Genomic DNA, 24,400 nt, shown 5'->3' with positions numbered 1-24,400 from the left:
GTCTATTTCTGTCTCTTCAGAGACAAAAGTTTCCAAATGTAGTCTTTTTAGTATTACCATGATAGTGAAACTAAAAACAAATAAATCTCTTCCAGTTAAGTAAATGGGAAAAAGATGAAATATAAAAGCACATGAAAATAAATGCACATTGGTCCAAAAATTATAATCTTTACTATCATTAAAATATTCATTAAATCATTTAGAACATATTTAGATCAATATTTAAATGTATATTTATTTAAATAATACAACTTAACTCTTACAACACTAGATCATTATACATAGCAAAATTAACAAACATGAGGTTCATATATAACAAAAGCAAATTAGCTACTCACATGGGAATGGGGTGACCATTGCAATGCCTGTACTGGTCCTGGAACACTAATGAATCCAATAGGATCATATTTGTCTTCAACAGTAAAGAAGAAAACAGTTTTATCTTTGCTCTGAAATAGAAAAACTTGATTGTTAGTAAAATCATGCATTGAATATTTTGCATATGTCCAAGACCAATCATTAGTCATTTTTCTTTGCAACAGAGGGTCATCAGAAATGTACCTCCATTATCTTAGCAAACTGCAAAGTAATACATGTGAACTCATTGCTTCCCTCAAATTCGTTCCAGGTCAAACTTTGTAATCACCTGAATTCCACTACAAAATCAACATAGCTTAGGTCTAAGGCTACAGATCCTACTTTAGAACTTGATCATAAAGCAAAAATACCAAGTCCTATTTTTCCCTGCATGCTTTCTCATGTGGCTTATTAACAGGTATTCACAGAAAAGTCAATACATACCCCTGTGGCTAGTATTTCCCCATTACGTTCATAAGCCAAAGCTGTAACTACAGACACATGAGGTTTAAAAGCCTGTTTCAGACGCAAGGCCGCATCTCCTGTATTTTCCCGTCCAGCAATGACAGGTAGTCCTTTGGGATTATAAAGTTCAATTATGCGAACAATGCCATCCTGGAAACCTACAGCAATTATACCTCCTTTGGGATTCACCTTAGAAAAAAAATGTTTGCATTAATAAGGTACTTTGAGAAAACATCTCCTAAATCTGTGAAAATTTATGATACATAAAGTAGTTGATACGAATAAAGAACAATTTAACCAAATTGTGATTGACATTTTATTTCCAAAACGTAATATTATATTGAAATATAATGTGAAATACAAACTCTACTCTGCAGAAATACAAATCAAACTACTCAAACAACTCAAATGGCTGTCTAACCTCTGTTTGAAATACATTGAGAGGAGATCCACTCCTCTGGATAATTGGTTCTATTATCAAATTGCTCTTACTGTCATTATTTTCCTACTTGTAGTCTCATTTCAACTATTTAAGTGTGTTTAAACCTTTTCCTTTTTTCCTGTTTTCCTTCAATTTTTTTTCCTTTAAGCACTGCTATGAATACTATTCATCGCAAAGATATGAAGGTTTTCCTCAGGTAGTTATACAAACATCCAATAGTACTGCAGGTCACAGCTGTGATGCTTCTATGTTGGTCTTCATTTTTGCTTCTTCAAACACTATCCTTTTTTCTTTTCAAAAATATATTCTCTTTCAAATCTTCGTATACAGGTAGTCCAGTAGTGGGTTGCAGGCAGTACCCCCCCGGTACGGGTGTACTGGTGCACCGGTACCTGCCTGGAGCACTAGGTACCGTTCCGGTATGGTGCTCCGGAGGGCCCGCCCAAGTTCCTTACCTGTATTTGAGCTCTTTGGTGCTTCTGCGCACGTGCACGGAGTGCACGGCGCCTGCGCAATGCTCCGCCAAGCAGCTGAAGCATCGCGAAGGCTCGCAGAGGTGTCGCAAGAGATAAGGATGCATGCGTGTGCTGCACACATTCATGTAGTGAACACCGGGTCCTGCTGAGGTAGTCCTACACTTCTGATTATAATTGGACCTGGAATCTTGGTCATCAAGTGAAGTAGTTATTCAGCAAGCCACCAAGTGACCACTTTGCTCATTGACTGCAATCCCAGTTATGGTCCCCAAGTAACTCTGCAGGTAGCGGAATGGTAGAGAGAGGGCCCAGACCTTTGGGATGGTGGGTTGAGGAAAGGGCTTGGGGCTCCAACCACACACAGGAGGCAAGGCCCTCTTCTCCCAACAGAGAACAATTTTATGGAACTCGCATGCTGGAGGAACAGATTTCAATTGCAGCAAAATCACTAATAAACAACATTGTTCTGGAAGGCTCAAAATGCTGGCTTTTGCTAGCATTTTCTCTATGAAGGAATGGAAATGATGGTGTTTTCCAGAACACTAGCATTTGGAAAGACTCAGAATGCTGTAATTCAGTAGCATTTTCCCTTCTGGAGGGATGGAAACATGGCATTCACTAAAACACTAGAAAATGCTAGCAATCTGAAAGACTCAGAATACTAGCAAAAGCCGTCTTTCAGAAGGCTCAGAATGATGGGATTCACTAGCATTTTCCCTTCCTGAGTGGTGGATACATGGCTAACAAAGGCTAACAAATACCAGCATAGCAATAGCAGTAGCAATAGCAGTTAGACTTATATACCGCTTCATAGGACTTTCAGCCCTCTCTAAGCGGTTTACAGAGTCAGCATATTGCCCCCACAGTCTGGGTCACCCACCTCGGAAGGATGGAAGGCTGAGTCAACCTTGAGCCGGTGAGATTTGAACCGCTGAACTGCAGATAACAGTCAGCTGAAATGGCCTGCAGTACTGCACCCTAACCACTGCGCCACCTCGGCTCGGCACCTCGGCTTTCAATATTCTGAAAGACCCATAAGGATGGCATTTGCCAATGTTTTTGTCAGATTTGAGGTTCATTCTTCACCATGCGGGAGGATTTCCAACTTTCTTTACATCAGTTACAAGTAAATTTGTCATCTACCCTTTCTGTTTAAGATTATATCATTTTCCTTCTTCTAACATTTCTCCTTTTTAATCATGAAATCCATAAATTATCAGTTTTTTTTCCATTTTCAGGAAAAACTCTAAGTGTTTCCTAATAAAAATACTCAGTTTCACATCTTCCGAAAGTCTATACATTTCTCCAAAATCAAGGTACCAATAGTTTCGAGATCCAGATAATGAGAACATGATTTGGAGAAAAAACATGCAGTCTCTTCCTAATTTTATTCAGCCCCATTGTTATAAATAATTGATATTTGACAATTTATACCAATCAGATTTAATCCATTTATTCTTTTTTTCTGTGCGTTCTTACCACTGTTGGAGCCCAGGTAAGTGCTGTTCCCCCCTGTTTAAATTTCATATCAGCCAATTGAACCTTGCCAATGTAATCATAAATACGCACTGAACCTGTGTTAGATAGTTGACAGATCAAGAAAAGAAAAAGGAAAGATCACAATGAAATTTGAATTATTTATTATCTATACATACAGTAAATCTATATGCTGTCCTCAGTTACTAAAATAATTCTAGTTGTGTTAAATATTAGGAGTAAAACAATAATAGAATGAACAAATACAATAGTAATACATAGTAGCACTAAGTTTAGTACTTATACATAATTAGTAAGGAGAACCTGTTTGGTGTAGTAATTGAGGCATTAGACTAGAAACGAGGGGGGGGGGAGTTGTGATTTTCAATCCTACCTTAGGGACAAAGATAACTGAGTGACCTTGGGCCAGTCTCTATCTTTGACCCTAGAAAGGAGGCAATGGCAGAACACTCTTGCTAACAAAACTATAGGGACTTGTCCAAGCTGTCCTTTATGGAACTACATTTAATTGAGGGAAGCATCTATTGGGGTACCTCAAAGTTCTGTCTTAGGCCCAATATTCTTCAACATCTTTGTAAATGATTTGGATAAGGGAACAGAAGGAGAACTCATCAAATTTTCAGACAACACCAGACTGGAGAGAATACCCAACACTTTAGAATATAGACTCAAGATATGGAAGGATCTTGACAGACTTGAACGCTGGGCCTTATTCACCAAAATGCAATTCAGTGGTGATAACAGTAAGATTACACTGAGGCAAGAAAAAACAAATGCACATGTATGGAATAGGTGATACCCAGCTCAACAGTTATGACTGTGAGAGGAATCCAAGTGTCCTAGTGGACAACCACCGAAGTATGAGCCAGCAGTGTGCTGCAGCTGCCAAAAAAATCTATGTAGTACTAGGCTGAATCAACAGGGTTAGTATCAAGATCACATTAAGTGTTGGTGCCAGTATATACAGTTTTCGTAAGACCAGAATTAGAATACTGTTTCCAGTTCTGATCATCATAATATAAAAAAGATGTTGATGCCAGAAAGAGTGCAAAAAAGAAGAACAAATATGGTAAGCAGCATGGAGGCTAAATCATACAATGAACAGTTGTGGGAACCAGCTATGTTTAGTCCTAACAAAGAGAAGGACTGGGGTGACATGATAGCAATCTTCCTATATTTGAGAGGCTGACACAGAGAAGAGGGGATCAACCTATTCTTCAAGGGTAGGAGAATGAGTAATTTTAGGGTAGGAGAATGAGTAATGGGTAGAAGATTGTTAAAGAGCGATCCGACATAGAATTAAGGAGAAATTTCCTGACATTGAGAACAACTAATCAGTGCTTCCAGAAGCAGTGGGTGCTTCATCACTGGACGTTTTCAAAAAGAGACTCAACAACCATTGGCCAAAATGGTATGTGCTCTCCTGCTTGGGCAGGGGGTTGTACTAGAAGACCCCCAAGGTACTTTCCAACCCTATAATTCTATGTTATAAAACAAAATTAGAAGGAGAAAGGTATACTTACGGTCAAGAGCAGTAGTTGCGATGATATATGTAACTGGAGATACAGTTATGGCTTCTATCTTTCCAGAATGAAAAGTAAACAGGCATTCTGGATCACGTGTCTATAATGGAATGAATTAAAAAGGCCTTTAAAGGGTTATTGATAAAACGATTTAACAAGGTACATGTATTCTCTTTCAATCATTTTGGTCTCCTAACACCGTGATGGTGAACCTATGTCATGCGTGCCCAAAGTGGCACACGAAGCCATGTCGCCTGGTACCCTGGTAACAGGCCTTGCCTGTTTGTCTTCCAAGTTTCTGGCACGCATGCGTACGTGACAATCAGCTGTCCTTTGCGCGTGCACAGTGCCGAAAACCAATGTGCACATGCACGCCGGCCAGTTGATCGTCGGGCAAGCATGCGCGCTAGAACCCAGAAGTTCATCTTTTCCAGAGCAGGGTCCTGACGAGTGCGTGCAATGTTTCTGCGCAACCTTTTTGGCACTCGGTGCCGAAAAGGTTCGTAATCACTGTCCTAACCCTAACACATCTGTAATTCTAACCTTAACCCTTATTTTTAGTAATTAGTATAAAAGTTTGTTTGTAATGTAATTTCCCTCCAAGTTTTATTACATACAAACACTGCAAGAATTAGGATGAGATGTTCTCAAGAATTATATATTTCCCATATCCTGAATCTACTGTAATGTAGAATTTTAACTTATTTTCTAGTAGATTAAATGCTGAGCCAGAAACCAGGAAACCCTAAGTTCTAGTCGTCCCTTAAGCATGGAAGCCAGTTGGATGGCTTTAGGTGGGTTATTTCTCTCAGCCCAACTCACCTGTTAGGGCTGTTGTATAAAAAAATAGGATATCACATGTACTGTGCATATGTGGTTATACCGTCTTTTATAATTATACAGCTATACAGTCTTTTAAACATATACTATTTATCTTGGGCCTGTCACTCTTTCTCAGCACAACCCACATCACAGGGTTGTAGTTTTGGGGAAAACAGTAGGAGGAAGGAGTATTAGATATGTTCACTGCCTACAGTTATTTATAAAAATAACAAAGGATATAAATAAAACTAACAAATAAATAAAAATAAATACATTACTTATTTTATCTTAACTCTAACTGTAGGCTTGATTAATTTTTTCATATACCCAGAAACATGTTCTATTAAATAGGTTTCTATATTTAAAAATGTCTTTCTGATTTAATATCTCATAAATTATTATTGTTATTAAATTACACATTGCATATAATTATTGCAATTGGAGCTTTGGCAGGATTGATATTTCTTCTAAACTTTTAAAGAAAAATGTCCATCAATTGTAAAATATTTCATCTGTTATTATTTACATCTTACCTTTCTACCTACAGGAACTTAAGAATTTATATTAATGTTATAATATAAAGAACTCTGATTTTCTTTTATTTTTGTCCTTTTCATTATAGAGTGTAATATAATGGCTTGAGAGGGCATATCTTTAAATTTGGTATTTCTAACTTCTATTACTTTTTTCTATTTTCAATTTTTATAATATAAATATAAAATACTGTCGCTTAAAATTACTAGTGGCTTTAAATATGCTTTAAAATAACACTAGTTACTAATGATACTGCAAATGTAATTTTATTTATTCATCACATATATCACATAATGGAAGGATACAGCAGAAAAAGGAAATATGAAGTAAAACTTACGACATTCGAGAAACTTAAATCAAGCTTCCATATAGCACCATTGAAATCCTAAAGAAGCATAATTATAATAGTACTTGGTTATTATTCCATTTTTTTCTCTTAAAAGCATAGCTCTGATTTTGAAAAAAATAACTGCAAGTTTGTTATTTGTATACATTAACTATATTATATATGTTAAATGTTGTCCAAGGCTATTTTTCTTCACTCAATGAGGCCTAGAGGTCTAGGTAAGCCAAAAGGTTGGACACCCGTAATTTAAAAGCTTTTTTAAAGTTATAAAAGTGAGGGTAAAATATCTTGTCTTATACAATTTCACCTGTTCATTCCAGTTAAATATTTCTTTATTAAAAGGAATATGAAGATACAGAATATAGAACCATCTAACATTTATCATACTGATGCCATGGTAGAACTGTGCATTTTAATACCAAAGGAAGTATTGCTTTTAATATGCATAAATCTGACAGTGCAAGTCAGTGGAGTTTGTAGAACCTGACTTATGATTGTGTGAACAAAGCAATTGGGAGTAAAAAGCTAGTGATATTTCAATTGATACTAAAAAAAATTCTTCCCTTTGGCATTCTTGACATCATCAGTACTGAAATGTCTGTTCACTAATTATTAGAAAACCTCTCACCTGAGCATACCAATATGGTTCTCCCCGTTCATGAATTTTCATCATAAAATTCAGACTGACATTTTTGCCTACTAAAAGTTCATTTATGTGTTCCATCTCTACAAGTCCAGTATCATCCACAACATCAGCTGTGTCTATTGTTTCAAAATCCCAAACCTTCACAAAAGATTTTGAGGAAAAAGGAGATTGTTATTGTTTTCAAATGTTAAAGCATCATGACAGAACAATCTCAGAAAAGTGATAGTTCAAAAGGACTTTTTGGATATGAAAAACTGCAGATATAAGATAAGCAAGCAATCAGACAAATAAATAAACAGATGTTATTCATATGTCCCAATTAACAATGGTTGAGACCACCAGAAGAGCAAGAGCCAGAACTTTGTAGGAGGAGGAGGAGGAGGAGGAGCTTTTCTCATGGTACTGTCTGACAAATAAATCCCTCTAGAGCAGGGGTGTCAAACTCAAGGCCTGGGAGACAGCCCACGGGGTGCTTAGATCTGGCCCACGGGGCTGCCTTGGAAGCAGCAAAGGACCGGCCTACAGGCAGCCCTCCTGAGCTCCATTTTCACTTCCAGAGGGTTGCAGGAAGCCATCACAGCCAAAAACGGAGCTCGGGAGCCTGTTTTTGCTAGCAAAGTGCTCATGCCACCACAGGCACCCCAACACGAGTGAGGTTGAACTGGCCACACACCCCCTGCCCCCCCCCCAAGGTCAAACATAATCCTGATGTGCCCCTCAATGAAATTGAGTTTGACAATCCTGCTCTAGAGCTATTTGTATTTCAAGAGATGCTATTAGGACAGTAACATAAAAGTTAATATGTTTAGCCTTAATATACTAATAACAACATTTGAGATATCATATTTTGTCAGGATATTGGCAAAAAAAATGAGATCTGTCACTTCACCCTCACCCTAATCCTTACTGCAAAGAATCTTTTCTGTGGTGGCATTTACCCTGTAAAATACTTTTCTGAAAGATTAAAGTTATTAATTCCTAGGTATGAGTTTAATGAACAGTATTTCTTTAGAATTTATTAGCAAACAGCACTCTCTATAACCGCTTCTGAACAGAATAGTATTTATAGAATATAAATGTAGAATAGTAAATTTATTAAATTTATATAGCTGCCTGATGATTCCTGCTTTAAAATTATAAATAAGCTTGAGTACAAGATATTTTTGCAGTTTTAGTACACTTATTTTGAAAAAAAAACCACATCTTACCCTGATGTATCCATCTGTTCCAACAGTGAACACTTCTCCTTCATCCAGAATTAACTGACTAATAGGACCACTATGACAATTTTTATGGCCAGGTCGGCAGAGTTCCACTTTTATGAGTCCACCTTCCCAAAGAAGCAAATTACCCCATTCTGAACCTGAAAGTACCTGGAGTACAATAAAACAATATTAATTAGTATCATAAATCCAGATGTGTTTCCCAGTAGGGACGTTGTAAAAAAACATAATACTTGCTATTACTGAAGCAAGTATTTTTTTTATAATTTTCCTATAAAAAGGACTTCTGTCTTTGTGTGCTAGAAAAATTCTAAGAAAACTTTGTATTGATGAAGAGTGTATCTGGCAATTTGGCAAAGCACCACAGACATGTTCTGTTATATGATATTAATAGTTGACATCAGCCATGATGCAAACAGCTGCCAAATGTATCAAAGACCTTGGATATTCCCAGTGGACATTTTTCAATTTCCCCTCATGATTTGCCCACTCCATATCATAAGACAACCTGCTTTTCCCACATTTTAGAATATATTTATTGGGTTTCAGTTGCTACATTTCCCCAAAAGTATTGTTAATAGCATTCTTCCCCTCAGATTTGAAGGTCAGGAGGGAAATATAGCTGGAAATATAAAGAACATCCTACTTCACAAGTATTAGAATTTTATAATATGATTTGTCAAATACATTGCTCTAAAGAAGGATATATGGGAAACCCCAATGAGGAAATTTGGTTCATCGATAAGAGGTAACCTGTATCTGCTCGGCAATTTTATGTTATAGGGGACAAATAATACATGCAGTAATACTAATCTCCACCCTAATAACCTGAGATTTTTTTTAAAAAAATTATACTTTTATTGATAATAATAAAAAACTTTATATTTTACATTTTTTCCATACATGCCTCTTATCACATGAATAACAGATCTGTGACACTATCCAACTGGAATCAATAGTCAATACATTATATACATTCTATGGCCTGAGATTTTTATCTGAGTTTCTTCTCCAGATGTTTCTACCTTCAGAGATGGAACAGGTGCTGATGAACGTGACAAGAAGATTTTCTATTTTAGAGATCTAGAAAGAATTCTTTCAGCTAGGTAGCCTTACTAGGCAATCTAGTTTTCATTTCAAGGAAAGTTACTCTATTATGGCTGATGTACTGGAATGCTATTACTTGGTGTCATTTTTAGTGCAAAATTGTCAGCATTGAAAGCCAGCATACTGTAGAAATATAGGGCTATATCCAACAATGCATTATCACATCAGAAAGTGCATTCATTCAGTCATGCAAGATATTGTACATCATGCAGTGTGGAGTCAATCCTCATTACTTACTGCAGCCATTTCTGTGATATTGAATATAGTTCAGCCCTTGCTTTGGAAAGCAGTAGTAAATGGGAGGAAGTTAACAATAAAATACTGCAACATGAGTATGCCATCTGCAGGCAACATAATTTCTGACTGAAGTTCACTAGGTTTTAGGTGGTAAATTTTCGAAATAAATAAAAATGACTCCTCACCCAAATGTTACTTTATAGGACTATTTAAAAATCACATTGTTTAAGTCTAACTTTTAGCAATGCCAGAAAACAAAAATATATTTCTTCACTTCAATCTGGATTCCAAGGGATTCATCATGTCGAAAAGTTTAAGAAAGAAAACGCTTCTCACCTTACCATCTGGCAGCTCCACATATCCTTCAATATCTGTCAGTGATGTCTTTCCAAACCTACCTAATGCCCCTTGTAATTTCAAGCCAGTAAAAGTGAGAGCCATTCTCCAAAACCTGGATAAAACAACCATGAAAATTATGTTAGAATTAGTACTTCCAGTAGAATTATGTCAGCCTTTTTGTAGCACCAAAATAATTGTAAAGATAGATCATTGTTTACAAAACAACCCTAACTCTTCTACACACTTCTATACAGTTGTGAGGAATGATTAAAAAAAATAATTTTTAGTCAACCACTGTACCATTTCAGCCAAATCAATAAATGCGCTTATGACTAAATATGATTTCCTCAAAATCTGATTTGGGAAAACAATCCAAAGTTTTAAACAACTAGATAGCTTTATTTTTCCAAATTATTGTTAAAGATAGGGTGCCTAGGATCAGACTAACAAAAAACCAGAATTAATTAAATACTAAAAAAAAACCGAGTGAAAAAAAAAGCTTAATAATGGACTTTTACTACTATAAGATATCTATCTATCTATCTATCATCTATCTATCTATCTATCTATCTATCTATCTATCTATCTATCTATCTATCTATCTATCTAATTCATTGCATATGTTTGTCATCAATCAATGGGAATTAAGAGCATTTTCATTTATGTCTTATATGTTAGTATTGGTTATGCTAAGAACAAAGAGTAAACATCACTGTCTATCCTAGTTACTGCAAATTATACAGCAACAAAATAACTCAACTGCCAATTTTCACAACTTACAATTTCTAAGAAAATTAAAAACAAAAAAAAAGCTAAGCAATGTGGCATTTTGCATTCTTGGTTACCAACAAAAAGTAAGCAACAAAGAAGTTGTCAAAATTCTTTTCAGTTCCTTTTTTGCTTTTTTTGTTTGGGTGACTTTGAAAGAGCTGCAAGGGAACATTTTATTTACACTACATGAAGCTCAGGGTTAGAAAAAGATTGAGGCAAAAGCTCTTTGGCATGGGACACACTATCTCACACTAAACCAAAACCTAGCTTCACTCAACTCTCCAATAGGACTTAAGTCAGAAAAACAAAGACAAGCAGAGATGTTTTCAAAATGGATCAATTTTTTATTTGTCTTGTATGCTGCCCATGTGGCCTAGAGATGACTCTGGGCAGCTTATTGCAATGTCTTTATGGACTTAAATACTTTATATTTCTTTAAACTATAGTTTATCATCTTTCTGTGATTCAGTGTTTTATATACACAATACTGCTATTAACATATCTACACAATTTTTTAAAAAATCAGGAAACAGCCCACTATATTCTATGCACAAAATTTAATCCAATGCTGATGCTGCCCTTTGAGTATCTGCACAAAACCAAATGGGTGTTCAGTTATCTTTAAAAACTTGGCAGATTAACAGTTAGTTAGCTACGCTCCTGCTACAGAGAAAGCACCACAACAATGATTGTGCAAAGTTTTCTTGGGTGGGTGGACTAAGGCTTCCAATTAACAAGCATTCCTGCTTTGTGTTTCTTCTGGGTTTCCCACTTCCTGGAAATAATTATGTTGCATTTTAATTTCCTTGCAGCACTTTATTTCTCTTCTTGTCAATGAAAAGAAAGCTGTTCCCTGGCTTTTTTCTCACCCCATCCCCTGAAAAAAACTAATACGATAAGAAAAAAGCAAGGACTAGATTCTCTTTTGCTGATTAAAGAAATATTAGATGCTGTTAGGTGGTTGGTGGGGTAGCTTGGGGTAACAGTAGCAGTGCCCGAAGTATTATCATTGTAGGGGGACAAAGCCTACAGCGGCTGAATCAGGCTCGTATCATTTCCTCTATAGATACCTTTCTGGTAATCTATTTTTAAAAAATGGGTAGTTTGCTTACTTGATGTGGCCTGAACCAGAAGTAGTAAGTTGTTCCTCATTTTCAGGAGAAAAAGTGACTTTATAAACATCTTGTGAAAATGCTTTTGATCTCAATATAATCTTTTCTTGTTTCCAGTCCCAGACTGTCAATGTATAGTCCGGGCTACCCCCTACAGTGGCTATCAGGGTGCCAGAACGGTTAAAGTCAGCAAATGCATATGACTGTTCTGTTCCACCTGGAAATAAAGCAAAACAATCAGTTTCTCATCATAATGTGTGTGATCATGAAAACATACCCATTTACCAGTCGTATCAGCTATTAGGTTTTATAAGTGGCACATACAATCTTGAAATAAGAATTTTAAAAATATAAATAAACCAAAAAAATGGAAAATAATCACTTGCTTTCAAAGCATGTATGTGTGTACAGGGTGTGGTTGAGTGTGCGGTAGGAATTAAAAGTACCTATTTTTAATAGGATGTGCAAATGATCTGATGAGATAATGCTAGTGGGAAAAGATACCCCTGGTTCTGCTCATTGATGCTATAAAACAAATACAGTAGAATCTCTGGTCAAACCATAATTTGTTCCATAACTTTGGTCACAAACCAATTTGGTTGTGACCCAAACCTAATTTTGGAAATTTGGTGCTTACAAAAAAAAATGGCGTGGAAGGGGAAATCGGCCCGCGGGAGGGGGGGACTATGAATTTTTTGGTCGGAACCCGATTTGGTCACGGTCAGAAGCGTTCATGATCAGAGGTTCTATCGTCACTTGAAAGCTTGGCATGTCCTAGTTATGTCCTACACTTTCTTCTCAGAATTAGCATTCAAAGAATATCCAACAGAATTCTAATTTAAATGAAAAGTTAGGAGAAGAACTTTCAATTAACTGTTGGCTTGTTTGGAGTTCTTGTCAGCTAGCCATGATTTTTCCCAAATAATCTAGTTAATTCCAATCCTCTTCCCCCTACACCCATCTCCCCAATCAATTTTTTATAGCAATGGAGAATACTCAGATCTTTACTAAATTTTGAGTGTTGGGGGAGTACCCCATGAGGATTTACTTTCTGAGCTTTCTCTGTAGGTCTAGGAAACGTTGATTCCAGCCCAGAGGTGTTGCCATTTTTAATACAGAAAGTTCAGCACTTTGAAAATGAGTTCACTATTAGTACATAAAACTGAATATAAATTATGTGGCATGATATATTTTATGTTCAGTTCTAAATATCAATGTAATTGTAAAATACATTGATTTAAGCAAATAAAAATAAGTGCAATAACTTCTAGAAGATGCTACAGAGCATGATTTGTCAGTTGCGAAAAGTCAGATGTACCATTTGTATATTTTAAAATTTAAATTACACTAGAAAAATGAAGTGAAATGAAGTAAAATACACACAGTCTCTCTGTTTTTGGTTAAATAGTAACTCAAATAACAAAAATATACTTTGAAAGCAGGAGACACCTTCTTAATTTATTACCATGTTTTCAATATTTAGGGTTTTTTTACCCAATCTCCATTTCTTTTTCTTTTATTTTTAATTTTTTAATTGAAATTATGTTCTTTGCCTTTAAACAAAATATGGGTGCTCTTTGCAAAAGAGCATATATTTATTCAAGAAATTAAAATATAATATTGCTTTCAGTTCTAAAACAGTTTATTCTTCTGTATTATTTCAAACTGTGAAAGTTATTATATTTTAACCTACCTCGTAATATTCTGTATGGTTTTAAAGAAGGATATTCATAGATAACCATGTTGGGCTTCCAACCTTTTTCTCCTACTGCAAAATGAGTTCTGTCTGGGTGTGCCTAATTGAAGATATTTTTCATTTAATCATAATCTTCTTGCAATCTGAAAGGGTCCCATATTTGGCTTACATAAAACAATAAAATTAGCAAAATCAAACTGTTCCTTTATTCTTTCAGTAACCAATATTGAACTACCATTAAGCACAAACCTTTTCCCTTCAGGAATTGCAGACTCAAAGACAAAGAAAAATTTGGCTTTCTACTGTTCCTCATTCTAAAATAGGTTCTAAATTAAGAAATGGATTTTAAATATTAGCAGTATTTAGAAATAGAAATGGTCCTTATTATCCACAGCATTGCACATCCATGATTGGTTTAGAGAGATCAAACATCAGTATACACATTTTTAAAAATCCATGGTTTTGGCCTTATTTTTGTTACTTAATACACATACAAAATAAGATTTTGTACAAATGGGATTTTAAGGGATAGGATTATATCATCTGTGCACACATTAGACCTACTCCACACTATGTGTTTTTTCACAATCTTGGTGGAGGGGTTTCATGATCATGCCTGTGAATGCTAGTGACAATAGCAAACAGCGACCCAATTAAGCAGTCCCTAGAGGAAGACAGTGAAAAAGAAGGCAGCATGAGCTATGCATGTAGCAAGGAAATTCCTTCATTGATTGTTGAGCAAGTCAGGACAAAGGTGACTGGCTACCACAAGGAAACCTCAGAGCCTTGTGATTGAGTTGACTCAACACTAATTTGCTGCACTGTAATGAAGAGCAGGAGCAAACACAAATACTTTTACAGACCATCACTATGGAAATAAGAGGGGAAATGTGTGTGTGTGTGTTGTTTTATGCTGGAATGGAATCTCTATGAATAATGAGAACCAGTGGTCCATTTTCTCAGAGCTTTTCTCTAAAACCAATTCTTGTTAAGTTTTCAACAACTGTTTTATTTTATCTTATTTTTACAATATTATATAATTAGAGAGTAAGTTTGGTTATAGTGGTTAAGACACCAACACTCAGCTGAATGATCTTGGGACAGTGACTCTTTCTCAGCCCTAGCTTTTTACTTCCTAGTAGATAGTTAAGGAACCACTTTGGTGAGCACATTAAGAGGAATAGGAAAGGAGCCTCAACTGGGTGGTCTCCCAGGTAATGCTGATATCATCAGCTAATCCTTTCAACACAGAAGTTCTTCCGACACAGAAGTTCTTCCGAACACAAGGGGGGGGGGGGGGGAGAACAAAATGCAATTTTTCAAAACTGTGCCACAGTATTCAAATTGATATAACAAGGTCAGGAGTTATAACAAATGTACATTTACAACAAACTTACAACAATCCACTTAACTAAAGTTGCTATGTATCTTTATTCTCAAAAAGCTTAGGAAAAAAATTTATGCTGACTAAAACCATCCAAAATTTGTTTGAATGAAATAAACCGTTGGAAATACCCATTTTATCTTTAAAAAGATTTTTTTTTACTATGTTACTACATGGAAATTACCCAGACAACAGAATTGGGTTCTCTGTTCTTTATACTCCTAAGAACTTCTCCAACAGAAAAATAAATAATAAATGGAGTTGAGAACTGATGTGACTTTTGAATGAGATGTTTACAGATGTCAATTACATATGGAAGATTATACTGAAATATGATAAATGTTTATTGAAACCGTTGAGTAAAACTCTGCCTATACATACATGCATGAAACACTACTATATGCTTTTCCTGTTTTTTCTCTTTGTTCTGTTAAACAAAAGCAACAAATATAAAGGGTAGCAAAACCCATTAAAAATTCTGCATATTTTTCTGCCAAAAAGAATTTAACCAAAAAATCTTTAAGATATATGTCATACCGTGATTACACCAATCCCTCCACCACCTGTGCTTCGAAGGTATCTCTGGTAGTTCGATTTCATATCCAGGAGAACTAATTGACTGCCAGCTATGTAGAGGAGAATCTGACTATCCAGGATCTGGAGGTTTGCTCGTCTAGTGCAGTCATATCCAAAAGAATGTCTGAGGAATGCATGCTAAGGAAATAAATGATGATGGGACCCTATTGCAAATCTTTATTGCATTTCAATAATAAATGTACCATTAATGAAAAACAGTAATATATTATGCAGAATGAAAAGACAGCATGATGTGCTGATTAATAGACTAGATTAGGATAGGGAAATTCCAAGAAGTAACTCATTGTAATCTGGAAAAATCACTTGGTAAGTTTCAGTTAGTTAGTCATTTTAGCTCAGCCTGCAGTATAGGATTGTTGTAGTTGGAAAAAGTGGTGTAAAGGAATCCTGTGTCCTAGAGTAGGGGTTGGCAAACTTAAACATTCAAAGAGCCATTTGGACTCGTTTCCCACAGAAAAGAAAACACTGGGAGCCACAAAGGTCCTAACCAGAAGCCCCCTGTTCAGTTCTGGAGCTGACCGGAGGTTCAGTTCCCTCACCACAGAGTCTTCTGCTTAGCGCGGCATACTTTTTCCTCTACCATAACCAAAAGTCCTATCAATTGTGGAGACAACTGGAAAACCTTCCCCTTGCCATAGTGTCTTCTCCTGGCACACTGTGCTCCCCCCTCCCCACCAGAAGGTCCTCTCAAAATTGTGGCGCCAACCAGTGACAGAGCCGCAGCAGAGGGAGAAAAGAGCCACATGCGGCTCCAGAGCCGCAGTTTGCTGACCCCTGTCCTAGAGGCATAGCATTTGAGTGGACCATTGAGTCTAATCCAGTTACTGACTGCAGGAATCCAAAGTAAATCATCTCCCAAACAATTACTTAGTCTCCACCTAAATTCATCCAATGAAGAGGACTTCAATGCTTCTCTTGGTAATTGTTCCATCACTGAAATGCTGCTAGTTTTTTTTAAATGCTGCTAGTTTTTTTTCTTAGTTGAAATCTTTCATTCTTATCTTTAAGTACTTTCAAACCACAGGAAATAGGTTTTGCTGATTCAGATATCTAAAGGGCATTGTACACATATTTGAACATGCTCCCTCAGTAATGTTTTCTCAAAGCTAACAATTCAAAATTACTTCTCTTCCTCTGTAGGGTTTAGATTTTAGTTCTCTAATAATTCTTATTGCCCTTGGTTGAATCTGTTCACTTTAACTGAATACTTCTTAAAAGTGCTGTACTCAGAATTGCACAAAGTGCACAAGCAAATGTAAGCAATTTGTTCCACTCTATACTGCTTTGTCAGTCTTAACTTAATTTAACCACCAGTTTTTTCAAAACAAAACCAATATCTTATTTACAAAATCTGTAACTCATTCCACCATTAATATATTGAATGTATTATTTCCAATGCTGTTTTTAAAAGCAAATACATTTGTTTCTTACTTTGGTTTATGATAGGAAACCAAATCCTAAATACATGGATCCCTGGCAAAAATGGATACTTAAGAGAGAGCAGGTTCACCGGTATTCCAGAATCTGGAGTTATATATGGATTTGAGCACAGTTCTTCATAGTTATAATAGAAATTTTCAGAGATCTTCTTCTCTACTACTACTTTTTTCTTCTTCTTCACTGGTTCTGGAGGTTTTTCTGGTTCTGGTGGTGGTTCTTCTTCTTCTTCTGAATTTCAAAAATGCCATCATAAAAACAATATATATTGCTAAGAAAGAAACATTCATTTTGAAAATCATTACGGTGAACTCCTCAAATCTGTCTGTGCTTATTATTTGCTTACAAATGTTTAATTACCAACTAGGTACCACCATCATTGTTACTGAGTATTTTTCTGGAGAGGATCCAGAAGCCAGAACTGCTGGCTAGACAGGGATTAGCATCAGACAATCAATCAAGCAGAAAACAATTTCCCAATCAAGAAACTCCCAAAAAGAAAAACCACATCACCATCAACATTGGCAGGGTAAGCTACTGTATATAAACAAGGCGCAAACCCCACACTTAGTAACACTGATGTTACCTTAGCTGGGCAATGAAAAGTGTGCAAGCAAAAACCAAGCTCAGACATCATCAAGGACTCCACTGTTCAATTCTGAGCTACATATGTATTCTTTTCTATTGGACCAAATCTAGTCTCAGGTGCCTGGAGCAGAGATCACTGGAATAAAGGGAAACCCTAAGATAATTTTGCAGTATCAACAACAATGGATTTGAATTTCATTGAAATATTAGTCTGGACTACAAGAGACAATGTCTAATGTTCATAAATTTTCAAAAGAAAGAAACAAATGATGAGATCACATAACATTAAGAATTAATTGATAAGCAGAGTGCAGCACTTTTGAAGTCCACAGCTTGCTAACAACACATACCTTCACTTGCAACGCTTCCCACATCCTCATACTCATCTTCAGCTAACTTTTCTCCTCCTTCTCCTTCTGGAGACGATTTAGTTTCTACAAATAAGAAAATTATGTATAGGTACAGCATATATTAACACACACAAATACACACATGCATGCAGAGATTTTTCAGTCACCTTTCAGCCCAAAGGAGGTTCTAAAGCCCCTTACATTGGAAAATATCAAACAATGCATGCAAAAGAATAAAACAATTTTCACATGCAGAAAAGCATGACTGACAAATATTTTTTAAAAACATAGAAAAGGCTCAGTGTACTTATAGTCATTCAATGACTCCTCAGTAAGTACTGGTTTGCTTTTTTTAGAAAAAAATATTCTACCAACCAAAGTGCCATTGCAGAAAAAGTTCTGTCACAGACTTAGAGTAATACAACTTACCTTGGTAGAGGGTCATAGGAATAGGAATGTTAAAATGGTTTATCTGTTTCGCTGCGGGGGGGGGGATCTATACCTAATGGGACCTAGTCAATGCACATCTGAGAGCAAGACAGATAAAAAACAATGTACAACATGATCCTAATATAGGCTGTCTAGGATACATACTGAGTTGAAAAATAAAAATCTGGCTAAATTTGTCTTTAAAAATTATTTGTGCCTCAGCTTTTCCATCCAAAGACAACCTGTAGCAATTGGTACCACATTCCAAATATATACTGACTAAAATAAACAATGTTGCAACTATGTTTTTATAAACTGAGGAATAATTTGAGAAATCTGGTGGCCTTCAATCTATTCAAACCCACCACAAAACATATTCCCAAAAACTACAGATAGTCCTTGATTTATGACAGTAATTGGGATTAGAATTTTCACTGCTCAGCACCATGGTTGCAAAGTGTGACCATATTGCTTAGTGATGGCAATCGCTGCAATTCTGACTGTTGTAACTAATTGAATCCCTCAGTTGGTATCACTGTTGATGAGGCGACCTCCCGCTGGCTTCCCATGTCCACGTATGTGAGGAAGTTGGCAGGAAGTGGTTAAGTCTCAGGCAGCTTGTAATCAGGCTAGCAGGCAATAAGTAGCTGCTATTATGGGAGGGAGAGTGCGAGGGGATACATGAGGATGAGAGAGAATCACAGCAAAGATTGAGAAGGATGCACAAAGGTGAGGTGGTGTGTGAAGGTGGAAGGAAGAATGGCAAAGATTAAGGGGTATGAAGGAGGTTCAAGTGTTGAGAGTGCATGGGGTGCACTGGGGTGTGGAAGGATGCGAGTACAGCGAGATTCAGACAGAGTTCAAGGGAGTACGCAAGAGTGTGAAGGAGGCACAGTGAGGCTCACGGAAGTGCACAAATGTAAATAGGCTAGGAAAAGATTTGCAGGTGGGGAAGACTTACCAGGCAACTTGTGATCTTCCCTGCCAGTTTCCCCATTGACTTTTTGGGGAAGCTAGGACTGAAAGGTTGTAAATTGCAATTATGTGATTGTGAGTTGCTGCAACTAGTTGTGACTTGAGGATGCTAGGACAGCCTGATCTCCGAGGACCGATCATACCCAACATTCATTCGGTGCCATTGAACTTTGAATAGTCACTGAGTGAATGATCTTATACTGAAGACTAACTGTGGAGCAAAAACGTCAACAGATTCTTATTACTGAATTAGTAGATAAAATGATAGCAATATATAGTTTAGCTTTTTGGATTTTGCTAAGATTAAATAGACTTACAAGATAAAGCAAATTTAAACTAGCAGCTCTGTTATCATCACCTATTTACAAATGATTCCTAAAGTACAGCAATTATTGCATATTTCTATCTGTGGTATATCTTTATTTTAGTAGACATGTTACTTGAAATGACACTTCCTATAATAATTGGTTAGCAACACTCACCAGCTGATGCTTCTTTGATCTCTTCCTGCTGTTCTGCTACAGTTGGTGCCTCTTCTGATTTTTCACTTTTTTCTATAATATCACAAAGATTTAAATATGCCTTTAATAGGGCACATTTTAATCATCTAATCCAGGGGTGTCAAACTCATGTATTGCAACTTTTCCCCCCTTCGCTAAAATGGTGCGGGTGGACAGCATGTGATGCATCCGGCCTGCGGGCTGCAAATTTGACACCCCTGATCTAATCCACAAATTCTACATTTAACTGTCCAAATTGTTCTATGGTCCATAGAAAATAATGTATATTTTACTATATGCATTATTAGTTGTATTAACAGAACTTTTAAAAAGTTGAAGGATTTCATGGAACATTTCTGACAACAAAATCATTAATGTAGTTAGAACCTTTATTCATATTACATATTTAGAAATATATATATATATATATATATATATATATATATATATATATATATATATATATATATATATATATATATATATATAATAATCCATACTTTCAAATACAGAAATAGAACATTAACACATTTGCAATAACAATTTATGTATTTTTTTAATCACATTGTGATTGTAGAGCATAACATGAATTTATACATATTCACTGTTTTACTGATTGTTAAAAACTCATAGCTTCGTACTTGAAATTCCATGAAACCCACAAACAAATTTTGAGACCGAAGTTCTATAGAATTAAAGAAATGGTTAAATCGACGTAGTATTTCTTGCACAAAGTTTGTCAGACAAAGAAAACATTTGAAGACATGGAAAATTATTGGGGAAAACATTATGGTTTTTAAAGAGTTTCCACAAAGAACTCTTTATAAGCTAGATTATCAGCCCTCCTTCCATTTGAGTTTCAGAACTGGTCATGATACCAAGTCACATTGATCACATTTGTAGATGATCTCTGGCAGAAGCAGGATGGGTACTTCTCTTTGAACTCTCAAATAGTTTTTGATACTATCAATCATGGTATCCTTCTGAACCATTTTCAAGGGTTGGGAATGGACAGTACTAGGCTGTGGCTAGTTTTCTTCCTTCCTCCAAGGAAGGTTCTGTTCAGTCTTGCCTTGGTTTTCAGGGTGTAGTAGGACTTAGTATTCTTCCCACTTCTGTTAACATCTATCTGAAGCCACTAGGTAAGGTCATCCACCAGCCCAGGGTGAGATATAATCAATGTGCTGATGTTACCTAATTTTGCATTTGCAACCCAGGTCGCCCAAGTGTTGCGATGGATGTTGGTGTTTTGAGGCTAGGGTGAAGGTGTTAGAAATCCATCTCTTTTCTCAATGGGGCTTTGCATCACAAATAGAAACAGTACACAGTTTGGGAGTCTTCCTCAACTCACAGCTCTTATTTGAGATTGATAATGGATTTTGAAGCTACACCTTTGCATAGCTTTTCACTGTGTGCCAGTTGCACTCCTTCTGAGATAGAAGGCTCTTCTGTCACTCAGACCTTAGTCACTTCATAGATGAACTATTGCAATGCACTCAACAGAGGGTTGCCCTTAAAGAGTTGGTGCAAAATGCAGCAATGTTGGCAGGTATGAATGTTTCTTGATCTGCTTATTACACATCTGTTCTGTGAGCTGAATTAGGGGCAATAGGTTTTTAGGTTCACTTCAGGGTGTTGGTGGTTACCTATAAAGCACTCCATGACATGGACCAGATTATTTAAAGGACCACCAGTAATGTCTACCCATCTCATCAGATCCAGGAGGAGGGGAGATCCCAATTATTAAAGAGTACCTCCTCACCAGGAAGAGATCCTTTTCTGTCACTGTTCCTGCCCTGTGAAATATTACCCTTATATATCAGATCGGCCTTATACATGACCCTAAAGACATAGCTGTGATCCCAGATTTGCCGGCTAGAATGTCCATTGGATCCTACAAAACTGTTTTATTAAAATACTTGTATCTGTACTGATGCTTTTAAAAAAAAGATCTCAGCTGCAATTACCGTGTCTATTTTTTGGCTGGTTTTTAAAAATCATTAGTTTCTCAGAGTCATTCATTTGAAATGAGCATCCATATAAATTGACTGAATGAATAAATCAATTCCATTGTGTTCCAGCTGCAATTGACCTGTTGCTTGTCAGCAAAAGAGTAAGTATCCAGTATCTCAGTGAGCTAGGGAATTAATTTGAGTGATTAATCATATTTAAAATAAAAACTGCAATTTTCCTTTTCAATGAAAAGGTACTGAATTGCATTTTCTTCCATTAAATTGCCACTCATATATCCACTATATATCCATTGAGCCGAGGTGGCGCAGTGGTTAGGGTGCAGTACTGCAGGCCACTTTAGCTGACTGTGATCTGCAGTTCAGGGGTTCAAATCTCACCGGCTCAAGGTCGACTCAGCCTTCCATCCTTCCGAGGTGGGTGAAATGAGGACCCGGACTGTGGGGGCAAGTTGCTGACTCAATTTGCTAAAAAATTTGTAAACCACTTAGAGAGGGCTGAAAGCCCTATGAAGCGGTATATAAGTCTAATAAATAAATAAATAAATAAAAAGTAAAGCGAAAATGCTAAATGTTGTATTTAGCAAAAGTAAAAAACAGGAAGAAATGTTGTTAAAGCTATGTTGCGTTTTATAGCAAATCTGAGAAATATGCTTATTTCTGGATTCTGCATCCCCTTCCCCAAAGGGAACAAAGAGTCACCAATGGAATTTACTCGATCATGTTTTAACATTCTCCCTCTTTTCAATTTGAAGACGTGATTTCCACAAAGTACTCCAATGACTGAACCTATTTATTATTTCAATAAATGCATTTGCCTGCTTTTACTCTACTCTACTAATAAGTAGCTAATAATAATAATAATAATCATAAGTTACTAATAAGCTCGTTGCTATGAGAAAGGGATGGTTTCGGGGGTGGGGCACTTCAAGGTCAAGGGAAGTCAATTCCAAGTTTAACGTCTTGCGTGGACAAAGCAGGAAAATTACCTTTTGCATCATCGCCCTCTTGTTCCCCACTCGGCTCCATTGTAGGTTGACACTGGTTGCTGAGCAACGAAAGACAGGCGCCCGAAGATATCTGGGAAATGGAGTTTCAAAATTGCGCGTGCTTAAGGCGCCTGCGTGGAATAATAGGATCCTAGTGGTGGCTTTAGTGGGTATTTTCCCCGTAGCGATTCGGTATTTGTAAACTTTACTTCTGTATTAACTGGTGGACGTAGGAAGTCATTTTGTACAGGAAGGAGACGGAAGAAACATAAGCAGGTTTGGAATGGCGGCGATAGTCCCAAAGGAGCTTTTTTCAAGAGGCCGCTGGACCACCTTTGGGACAACCAGCACCTGAATGACTGAGACTCTCCATAGACCATGGTGGCGATAAATTGAAGATTGAGGAATACAAGCCAAATAACAATCAGTTTGTGGATTGAGGATCTCCTTGCTTGCTTTCTACTTTTGCTGGACTGTAACTCCCATAATCGCCGACCGCTACTCCCTTCCTTGAGATTTAGAGAACCGCGGAGGCTGTTATTTGATTAATTCAAAAATGCTTCCGCATTCAAAAGTTTCCTCTTTAACAGCGCGTTAAAAAGAGGATGCTTATTACTCAATTTGTTACTCTTTGTATTTGTTACGCCGACTACCGAAGTCTTCCAGTTTTAACAGTGGCTGAACGGGATAAAAAAAAATCCAACACATTCCTAAAAATGGAACGGCTCGTTTCTAAATCCCCATTTCCCACGGGGGTTGCCGCCATTTTCCAGCAGACAGGCTTGTAAACTTTCAGGAGCTGTACAATACTCAGCAATGCAAATTGCAGTAATGGGAGAAAGCTGCACCTGTTGATTTCTACACTTAGTTAAAACATGCTGGAAACTTAAAAGAGGAGCGGGAGGATCAAGCAAATGAACTCATTTCTTCTACAGTTGCCAAAGGCGCGGCTGCTGCAACTCTGCGCTGGCAATTGTATTTTTAATTTTACTAGGTTAATGGCAAGTGTAACGCTTTATGGTAGCTGAGAAAATATTATATTCGCCGCAGCAAAACCCCACCAAACTGCCCAGTTTTCTGTTAAGGACAATTATCAGGTTTTCAAAAGATCAGTGTTTCTGGATTGAAAAGATCCAGTAAATGGGATCGGGCCACAATCTCTTACAAATGCATGCCTAGTCAATAAACGTCCCCTTGGGCACAGTAAGCTAAAAAAATGTGCATGTTGATGGTGTGTCTACCTACACACACATACCTTTTCGTTTAAATGCCAGTATTCGGAATAATTTTCAAAGGAGTTACACCAGTTTATTCAACACTAAGGGCGCAACCTTGTGTCCACATACCATCCAATTTCTGCTTGTATAAGGCAATATTAGAAAGATGGAAAGGGGAGAAAATAAAGGATCAGAACTGACATAGTAATTAGCACCAGATATAATAGTTGGATCCATACAGTTTGCGACTCATCGCCTTATGTGATTCCTATTTAACAGATTAACAGAGTTGGAAGGGACTTTATAGTGATCTAGTGCACCCCACCCCCGCTCAAGCAGGAGACCCTACAACTAGTGTAATTGGCGTATGG

At 36.8% G+C, this 24,400-nt stretch overlaps 1 protein-coding gene across 3 annotated transcripts in view; it reads right to left on the bottom strand.

Annotated features, from left to right (window-relative positions):
• Window positions 1-24,249, bottom strand: part of CFAP44 (cilia and flagella associated protein 44) — a 60,200-nt gene extending 35,951 nt beyond the window's left edge. For all 3 annotated transcript variants that reach the window (XM_032219353.1, XM_032219354.1, XM_032219355.1), the window contains exons 1-15: window positions 22,813-24,249; window positions 19,836-19,907; window positions 17,950-18,033; window positions 17,065-17,242; window positions 15,515-15,677; window positions 13,591-13,693; window positions 11,898-12,114; window positions 10,012-10,126; window positions 8,317-8,481; window positions 7,091-7,246; window positions 6,454-6,501; window positions 4,761-4,860; window positions 3,220-3,314; window positions 802-1,011; window positions 339-449 (exon numbers count right to left, since the gene is read on the bottom strand). In XM_032219353.1, coding sequence (XP_032075244.1) covers window positions 339-449; window positions 802-1,011; window positions 3,220-3,314; window positions 4,761-4,860; window positions 6,454-6,501; window positions 7,091-7,246; window positions 8,317-8,481; window positions 10,012-10,126; window positions 11,898-12,114; window positions 13,591-13,693; window positions 15,515-15,677; window positions 17,065-17,242; window positions 17,950-18,033; window positions 19,836-19,907; window positions 22,813-22,852 — 1,857 coding nt within the window. In that variant the 5' untranslated portion in view covers window positions 22,853-24,249. The remainder of the gene's footprint in view (window positions 1-338; window positions 450-801; window positions 1,012-3,219; window positions 3,315-4,760; window positions 4,861-6,453; window positions 6,502-7,090; window positions 7,247-8,316; window positions 8,482-10,011; window positions 10,127-11,897; window positions 12,115-13,590; window positions 13,694-15,514; window positions 15,678-17,064; window positions 17,243-17,949; window positions 18,034-19,835; window positions 19,908-22,812) is intronic.
• Between the last annotated feature and the right edge of the window lie 151 nt (window positions 24,250-24,400).

This window comes from Thamnophis elegans, chromosome 6 (assembly GCF_009769535.1).
Source record: "Thamnophis elegans isolate rThaEle1 chromosome 6, rThaEle1.pri, whole genome shotgun sequence".
Lineage (NCBI taxonomy): Eukaryota > Metazoa > Chordata > Lepidosauria > Squamata > Colubridae > Thamnophis > Thamnophis elegans.
This window is presented reverse-complemented; position numbering and strand designations above follow the sequence as displayed.